General features: G+C 46.0%; 1 protein-coding gene across 3 annotated transcripts in view; it reads left to right on the top strand.

The window, feature by feature from the left end:
* The first annotated feature begins 5,242 nt into the window (after positions 1-5,242).
* The window catches only part of LOC121272286 (P2R1A-PPP2R2A-interacting phosphatase regulator 1-like), a 40,473-nt gene continuing 36,210 nt past the window's right edge, over positions 5,243-9,505 (top strand). For all 3 annotated transcript variants that reach the window (XM_041178855.1, XM_041178854.1, XM_041178853.1), the window contains exon 1: positions 5,243-5,756. In XM_041178855.1, the coding sequence (XP_041034789.1) occupies positions 5,626-5,756 (131 nt within the window). In that variant the 5' untranslated portion in view covers positions 5,243-5,625. The remainder of the gene's footprint in view (positions 5,757-9,505) is intronic.

Here is a 9,505-nt window from a genome sequence, read left to right as displayed (position 1 = left end):
GCTCTGATTCTAAAATAATGACTCCTTATTCTGAACGCCCTCATCCTGACCAGAGGAAGTAGTTTCTCTCTATCTACTCTTATCAAACCCTTTAATCTTTTCTCACATCTCAATTGGATCACGCCTTAACTTTCTATACGCAAGGGAACACAAGCCCAGTCAATGCAACACGATGAAAATGAAGAAAAGAAGTGGCTACCTTCACGGATACATAAAAAAAGTTGCATTTATATAGCACCTTTCACAGCTACCAGATGTCTCAAAGTGCTTTACAGCCAAGGAAGCATTTTTGAGGTGTTGTTGCCAGGGCCAGGGAGAGAAATCATGGACTCTGGTGCTTCTCCTGTTTCCAGGCCCCTAATTCCTACCCCCAACAGCCATCTCCCACCTTTAACCCTCCCCCTCACATCCTTTAGGTGCCCAGAATTGGGAACCATAGTCACAGTGGTGTCAAACTGTTTTATACAGGTTCAGCAAAACATGTTGGCTTTTGTACTCTATGCCTCCATTTAGAAAGACCATCAAAAGCTGAGCTTTCACTGACAATTGCAGTTTTGTCAGGCAATACACACAACTTGGTCATTCATATTATGCAAACATCTCTGTTTCTTTGAACCAGGCCCTATGCAATATCCAGGCACCAACATCCAAAACACTTGAACCTCACAAGCACTATAAACAACAATCCTATGTGCAAACGAGAATACCTTGAACTAACTGTGACATATTGTATTGGCGCATACCTCCTGGTTTTGCTTCCAAGTTTAGGGATGGCAAAACCTTCCAGTAAATTAGCACTGACCAATGTTAACAGAAAAATTACATTTTGCATTGAATGATAAATATTTTTTCATTTTAAATTGAAACTAACCACAGTTATAAATGCCCAGCATGGAGCACATAATGGGACACTGTAGATGCTGGAAATCTGAAATATACACAGAAAATGCTAGAGATGCTCAATAGGCCAAGCGGAGAGAAACAGGATTAATGCTTCAGGTCTACGATATGCTTTAATTCTGACAAAGTGTCATCGACCTCTGTTTCTCTCTGCACAGGTTCAGCCAGACATATGAGCATTTTCAACACTTCCTGTTTCTATTGGAGCAAAATTAACCCCTTTTGCCAGCCCTCCAGAAAGTAATCAGTTTTCTTGTGAGTTTCTCATTCCCCTTCAGCAAGAAACCCAGCAGCAGCTGCCTTAGATCTGGTTTGGCACAACATTAAACATCAATTTCAAAGAAAAAAAGTTAAGGTATGAAGAAAACAAACACGTTGCTGAGCAAAAAAATTAATCAATATCAAGGTGATAAATTTATCATTGAAAAAAATAGTGATTAATGAAGATGGTCATTAAAAAGTGCCAAGCAGCAGAGCTAACTAATAAAACCTTTGTTGTCTTTTCACTTAAGTGAGAGAGCTAGAAAGAGACAAACTAGGGCTCAAGATTCAGTCACCTGGGAAGAGGGAGGAAACCGGGTCCAAGCTCAGAAGTTGGGTTTAACTAACACTGACCTTACGTTCGCCCCTGGTGGTACAGACTCCAAGCTGGCCTTGGTGGGATTCATATGAAAGTGGGGGTCGGAGGCAGGTTGGCTTTCAGCCTGGGTTTTCTTCCTCTCCCCGGCTGGTGTGGGTAGGTTTTCGGGGAGGGAGGAGTGGGGGGATCAGGGGCAAGGTGTGTGTGTGTCCACACGAAGCAGCCTGTGTGTGTGTGTGCGCACACCAAACAGCCTGTGTGTGTGTGTGCGCACACCAAGCAGCCTGTGTGTGTGTGTGTCCACACCAAGCAGCCTGTGTGTGTGTGTGTGTGTGTATCCACACCAAGCAGCCTGTGTGTGTGTGTGTATCCACACCAAGCAGCCTGTGTATGTGTGTGTGTGTGTGTATCCACACCAAGCAGCCTGTGTGTGTGTGTCCACACCAAGCAGCCTGTGTATGTGTGTGTGTGTGTGCGTGGGTGCATGTGTGTGTGTGTCCAGTTCACTCACAGTCTCAGGGTTCTCACTCAATTTCGAGGGAGGGAGGGATTGTCCCCACTACAGGATGTGCATCTCATGTTGTCAAAGTGCCAACACCACAGAGACAAAACCAGAAATAGAGATTCCATCTCCAAGGCCTCATGATCAGTGAATTAGGAAACGGCAGGGGTGTGCCACCACAGCGCCCCAGGTCAGGTCGCAGTGAAAATAAACCCGGGGATACAGAAACACGGCGCACACTTCGAGACCCAGAAGGTCATCGGTTATTTGTCGTGAACCTAACTCATTATATTGATGAGATGGAGCTGAAAGGATTTTATAAAGGATATAGCAATCTTTCTTCATGTTGACACCAAGAGTAGTGGCTGAGCGGGTGGGAAAGGGCCTGGTACAGTGGCCTGGGCCCACACACCATCGAGGGAGGAGGGTCAGGAAGGGCGGGAGAGGTGAGGCACTAGGCGCTTTACCTCTTACAGAATCACAGGCCTTACTCTGCTCCTGCACATTCTTTCCCATTTCTATTTCGAAAAACAAACCATTCAGGAGCTTTCACAGCTTCGTTTGAACTTTGATAGCAATCTTTTGGGTTTCAACAACTGCCCTTGTGCCCAGCCCTGCACATTTGCATATGAACTCTTTTCTCCCAAAATCGTACTGGACTGTCCTGTACACTACTGAAATTCTACTCAGCTTCTCAGTCGCTATGTCTAACGCCTTGGACTTCCAGGCCTATCTCTTGCATGCCAAATACCTGCAGTAGATTCTGTGCCAAATTAAATTGTCATTAGACGCCTAGTAGAAGGATTTGCTGAAACAACCAACTTACAAGAAGGATGATATGTCAAGGTATGGAAAGCACTCAATGGTGATCAGACTTCCAGGTCTCAATTTACCACCTTTTGCTCCACCTAACTGGAAGGACCTTGAAGGCAGACTCGAATTCCATTTATGGCCAACACTGGCAGCCTCGAGCTGCCCAGCCTGTATCCCACCCCCTTGCACCACCGCCGCTCTATTACCCAGTGCCACCCAACTCGACATCTGTTGCCATCAAAACTGGCCAGACACATGGGGGCAGGAGGGGAGGTAGAGGGGGCTGGCTTTAAATCTCAAAATGGCCCTGGGGGCCCAGGAGTTGGTTCCAGTGAGTTGAGGATTTGAAATGGATAATTCAAGCCTGAAGAGGAATCCACTTGCCCGCACTTTACAGGGGAAACAGGTGGGGGAAATGGTGTGAGGGGTACCTGCTTTAAAACAGCTGTCACCAACCCACTTGTGGTCCAGCCAGGTCTGAAGAGTAAGGAAGCAGCAGCACCTCACGATGATGAGGCCCAAACAGGAATCCATGAGGTTAGAAACGAATCTGGTGCGTCCTATTACTCAACCAATTATTGTTGTGGTTCGGAACAACATCAATCATTGGTCAAGTAGCCTGTCATTCGGGATCGTCTATTTGCCGGATTGGCTGCATTGGATACTGACCAACCAGTTTGACAGGTCACTTGGCCAATGAGTCCAGGTTCCCAGAGGCACGGACTCCAGTGATTAGTACTGTCTGCAACCCCTCCCTCAGGCCCTGGTTGTCACTGTTGTCATGTAAAAAGCACAGTAGCCAATTTGCATACAGCAAACTCCTACAAACAGCAATGTGATAAGAAAAAACAAAAACAGAATTACCTGGAAAACTCAGCAGGTCTGGCAGCATCGGCGGAGAAGAAAAGAGTTGACGTTTCGAGTCCTCATGACCCTTAAGGTTCTGATGAATGGTCATACGGACTCAAAACGTCAACTGTATTCCTCTCCGCAGATGCTGTCAGACTTGCTGAGTTTTTCCAGGTATTTTTGTTTTTGTTCTAGATTTCCAGCAACCGCAGTATTTTGCTTTTATTATAGCAATGTGATAATGTTCAGGTAATCTATTTTGTGATGCTGATTGATGGATAAATATTAACCAGGACACCAGGGAGAACTCCCCTACTGTTCTTCAAAATGATGGACATGGGATCTTCTCCATCTACCTTGCAGGACAGACAGGGCCTCAGTTTAACATCTCATCTGGCAGTGCAGCACTCCGTCAATATTGGCACCTGAGCGTCAACCTGGAATTTGTCTTGGAGGAGGACTCACATCCACAACCTTCTGACTCAGAGGCAAGGGTGTGCTACCTAATGGGATGGCTGACAGAAATGATCTGGGGAGGAAAAAGAAATTTGTATGCTTTGGGCAATTATCATTCAACTCGTTGCAACAAAAAGGAAAATAAACTTGTGTCAGTGAGCACAGTCACGACTGAAGCACAAGATTGTGGGTTCAAATCCCACTCCTGCATTTTTGGAGGTGATGTGTTTCGGATGAGATGTTAAACTGAAGGCCACATTAGCCTGCTTGGGTGAATGTAAAAGATCTGATGGGGCCATTTTGAAAAAGCAGAAGGCAGTGGGAAACATTCATCCCTCAACTAACACCATGAAATAAAGGTCATCTGGTCATTATCACTGGGACATGGTGGTGTAGTGATGAAGTCACTGGGCTAGTAATCCAGTGGCCAAGGTAGATTGTTTTGGGGACATGGGTTCGAATCTCAACACGGCAGCTGGTGAAATTTAAACTAAATTAATAAAAAATCTGGAATTGAAAGCTAGACTCAGTAATAGTGTCTGTGAAACTATCATTGATTGTGGTAAAAATCCATTTGTTTCACTAATGTCCTTTAGCGAAGAAAATCTGCTGTCCTTACCTGGTCTTGGCCTAGATGTGACTCCAGAACTGCCCTCTAAAATGGCCTAACAAGCTACCCGGTTCAAGGTTAATTAGGAATGCGGAACGAATGCTGGCCATGCCAGTGATGGCCACATCCCATCAAAGAATAAACCACATCGCTGTTTGTGGGATCTTGCTGTGTGCATATTGGCTGCTGTGTTTCCTACACTACAACAGTGACTGACCACACACCAAAAAGTACTTCATTGGCTATAAAGTGCTTTGACAGGTCCAGTGGTGGTGAAAAGCACGACAGGAATGCAAGCTTTTCTTTCAACTAAATTGGATAGAGTTGGCCTTTCAGGCGGCCATCTTTGATTTTCCCCTCTGCGCCGGTTGGGAGGGGCTTGCCATTGACGTCATCACGCCCCCCCTACGTGCCCCGCCTCATGCGCCTGGTGAGCGACGACACGCCCGTATCCCCGCCCCCTCCCCAGGCCGAACGCGGCGTCCGGTGTGTGACGCAAGGCACGCAATGACGCACGTTGCGCGCGTTGGCGTGGGTCAGGTGCCCTCCGCAGGAATGTGCCGGAACAGCAGGATGGAAACTTAGCAACCGTGCGGCGCCAGCGAGATTTTCGGCGCTTCTTGTCGCCGAAAAAAAATTCTACACCCCTGCTTCCCTTCCCGGTCACATAATTAAGCGGCGAAAAAAATGGATGAAATTCGGAGACGCGACGATTTGATTCCCTGAAGGACTTTTCCGCGTCCTCCCCCCCCCCTCCCTCTCTCGGCTCAGTCTTTGGTTGGGGCCTTTCCGTCGAGGCTTTCGTCGGCTTCGAGTTGGTGCTGGCGGAGGAGGGGGCCGGGTGGCTGCTGTGTCGACGCGGGGCTACGCGAGCCCGAGGCTGTACGGCCTGCAGTTCACGCCTCCCTCCTCTCGATGGCGCAGGAGGAGCGGATGGAGGTGGACCAGTGCGCGTGCGCGGCGGCCGGCGCGGCAATGCCGGCAGGCAGTGGGGGAGGGGCGGTGCTGCGCAGGTCCAACAGCGCCCCTATGATCAGCAACATCAGGTAAATCAACCAGTCAATCAATCAATAACTCTCTTGTCCAGGCTGTTGACTGAACTTAAACCCAAACTGCACTGTTTGAAAAGCTCCTGAACAGTGACTCTCACTTTCAACTCAGTTTGTTTTGAAAGTATTGCAGTACCGGGAATTATATGCAACTGTCAAATAGGACAAGCAGTCAGTGTTGCTACTAGCATTTCAGTAAAGTGTAACAGTTCTGTTCTCGTCTTATGTTTTGTGTTGGTTTAAGATGAAAGTTTGTGTTTTAAGCAAGTGTTCTCATCAGGCATGAATTGCACAAACTAGGGTTTGTTCACCCCTAGAATTTTGAAGCTTAAGGGTGATTTGATCAAAAATTTCAAGATATTAAGGGGAACAGATAGGGTTGATAGAAACTATTTACTCTGGTTGGGAAATCTAGGAGTCGTGAAATTAGGAAATGCTTCTACACACAAAGGGCAGCAGGAGTTCAGAACTCTTCCGCAGAAGGCAATTGTTGCTATATCAATTGTTAGTTTTAAATCGGAATCTGATAGAATTTTGCTATCCGTGGGTGTTAAGGGATGTGGGGCAAAGGATATGGAGTTAGGTCGCAGATCAGCCATGATCTCATTGATGGCGGAACAGGAACGTGGGGCTGGATGGCCACCTCCTGTTCTGAGGCTGATCCAATTTGTAAACTCAGGGGTCAATTACTGGGCAAGTCTTAAAAGCCAAGTGCGAAATGGCTGTCTTTGTTTGGCATCAATTACTAAGATATGAAGTGCAGCGGACATGTCCTGGAGGCACATTTGCGCATAATTAGGCCCCCCCCCTTACATCAAGAAGGTGAGAAGTAACGAATGGTAGTACATCTGGATGTTGAATTCACCTGAAACATACGAGAGTGAAACACCATAATACCGTTGGTCGAAGCTTTTACTCACTGATGGTTGTAGGAATTTGTAATGAGGTTTGTGGAAATGGCGCACAACCATTAAAGACCATTGATCGGATACACGCCCTGTGAATAAATTGAAATAAGGCACTTAATAGAGAATTTGAAGATTTTGCCAGCTACGTCACGGTGGATAGCATTTGCCTGCCTCTGAGTCTGAAGATTGTCGGTTTGAGCTCCACTTCAGAGATTCGAGCACAAAATCCAGGTTTACTCCTCTGGCGGTACTGAGGAAGCGCTGCACTGTTCAAAGTGCCTTCTATCGAATGGGATGTTCAGCCTTGCGAGAAAGATCTTGTGACACAGTTTGAAGGAGTGTAGTTTCCCTCCAACGTTCTGTCCAATGTGTATCATTTCACCAGCATCAGTTAAAACAGATTATCTGGTTATTTATCTGTTTTTGGGAGCTTGCTATGTGCAACAGGGCTGTTGTCTTTCCCTACGTTACAACAGTAACTACACTTCAGAGGTCCTTTGTTGGCTATGAAATATTTTGGGGTGCCATGAGGTGAGGAATTGCACAGTGTAAAGGTAAGTTCACACTTTACTTCCCTCACATGCCCCAGTCAGTAAGGTAGACGTTGTTGGAGGGGAGCTTGTAGATAAATGATGTTTCCATGATACTGCTGAGTTTGGCCTTGTCAATGGTAGCGGTCTAAGGGCTGGGAGAAGTTGTTGAAGTATAAACTTGGTGCTCCTTCAGCATCTCTGAGGAAAATTAATTGAAAATGCCTGACTTGGATTTTAGAAGTTTGTGCAGAGTGCATTCCCACGTGTCTGACAGTACATAGAGAATATGTTGCTACATTTTTACTCCCTGATGGGATGTGGGCATTGTTGGCAAGGCCAGAATTTGTCACCTATCACTAATTGCCCTTGAAATGAGTGGCTTGCATCACCATTTCAGAGGGCAGTTAAGAGTCACCCGCATTGCTATGGGTCTGGAGTCATTTGTAGGCCAGACCAGGTAAGGATGGCAGATTTCCTTCCCTAAATGAAGAACCAGATGGGTTTTTACAACAATCAATGACAGCTTAATGATCACCAATAAAGAGACTAGCTTTATATTCTAGATGGATTAATTGAATTTAAATTCCAGTAGCTGCCGTGGTGGGATTTGAACCCATGTCCCCAGAGCATTAGTCTGGACCTCTGGATTACTAGCCAGTGACATTACCACCGTCTCCCCCTAAAATTTGTTGGGGAGACCGAAACTAGCAGTCGTCAACAGAATTTAGTCACTTAAATAAATAGATGGAATATAATATGGGAAAATGTAAGGTTATGCACTTTGGCAGGAAGAATAGAGGGGCTGAATATTATTTAAATGGAGAAAGACTGCAGAAAACTGCAGCACAGAGGGATTTGGGGGTCCTCTTGTATGAATCACAAGCTAGCATACAATTCAGGTAATAGGGAAGGCAAATGGAATGTTGGCCTTTATTTCAAAGGGAATGGAGTATAAAAATGGGAAGTCTTGCTAAAACTATACAAGGCACTAGTTAGACTGCATCTAGAATACTGTGAACAGTTTTGGTCTCCTTATCCAAGAAAAGATATACTGGCATTAGAGGCAGTCCAGAGAAGATTCTCTATGTTGATCCTGGGTATGAAGAGATTTACTTATGAGGTGAGGTTGGGCCTATACTTCATGGAGTTTAGAAGAAAGAGAGTTTATTGAAACATATAAGATTCTTAGGAGCTTGACAGGGTAGATGCTGAGAGGTTGTTTCCCCTTGTGGGAGAGTCTAGGACCAGAGAGCATAATCTCAGAGTAAGGGGTCACCCATTTAAAACGGAGATGAGGAATTTCTATTCTGAGGGTAGTGAATCTGTGGAATTCTTTACTGCAGAGGGCTGTAGAGGCTGGTCGTTAAGTACATTCAAGACTGAGATGGACAGATTTTTAATCAGTAAGCGAATCAAGGGTTATGGGGAAAAGGCAGGAAAGTGGAGTTGAGGATTATCAGATCAGCCATGATCTCATTGACCGGCAGAGCAGACTCGATGGGCCCGGTGGCCTACTTCTGCTCCTGCGTCTTATGGTTATAGTCTAAATCCGATAGGGAATTCAGGAGAAACTTCTTTACCCAGAGAATGGTGAGAATGTGGAACTCGCTATCACAGGGAGCAGTTGGGATAGATAGCATTTATAAAGGGAAGGCAGAGAAACAGCCGAGGGGGTAAGTTGAAAGTTATGCTGATGGAGTCGATAAAGAGGATTTTGGAGGAAGCTCGTGTGGAGCAAAAGCAGCCGCCTGGACCAGTTGGGCTGAATGGCCTGTTTCTGGGCTCTTATCGCTATGTAATGTAATAGGGAGGGTGGGGAAGCAGTAGTGCTGGCAAAAACTTGGGGTTAGTGATCATTGAAGATGGGGAGATTTTACAGGTCAGCAGTGCAAAGTGCGGGAGGTCGAAAGCAGACCTTGATATGGGGGGAATGCCTTTATTAAAAATAGCCCCAATCTTTCTATTCTGTTTTTGTAATTATATTCCCTCATGCCAGATCAGCAGCCTAAAATCTGTACGTGTGCTCTCTGCATGCCTGTTGCGTTTGTGGTGTGGAGCCGAGATTTGCATAGAGTAGATATAAAATCTCTAACTTCATTTTAAGCATTTCAAGATGTGGAAAGTAAGTGCTCTGGAATGGAAGACTTTCCGTTTCGGGTGCCCAGCATCAGTGCCAAGTCTTCCCAGGACAGGTAGACAGACTGCTGCCGGATCCATTGTGCTTCACTCCCTAGTGTACCAGAATGGCCACGCCACTCGTCGCCACACCATCCATCCTGTGGCTTCCAAGTTAATTTGCCGGTTG

This window comes from Carcharodon carcharias, chromosome 33 (genome assembly GCF_017639515.1).
Source record: "Carcharodon carcharias isolate sCarCar2 chromosome 33, sCarCar2.pri, whole genome shotgun sequence".
Taxonomy (NCBI): domain Eukaryota; kingdom Metazoa; phylum Chordata; class Chondrichthyes; order Lamniformes; family Lamnidae; genus Carcharodon; species Carcharodon carcharias.
Note: the sequence above shows the minus strand (reverse complement) of the source record. Positions and strands in the feature narration are given on the sequence as shown.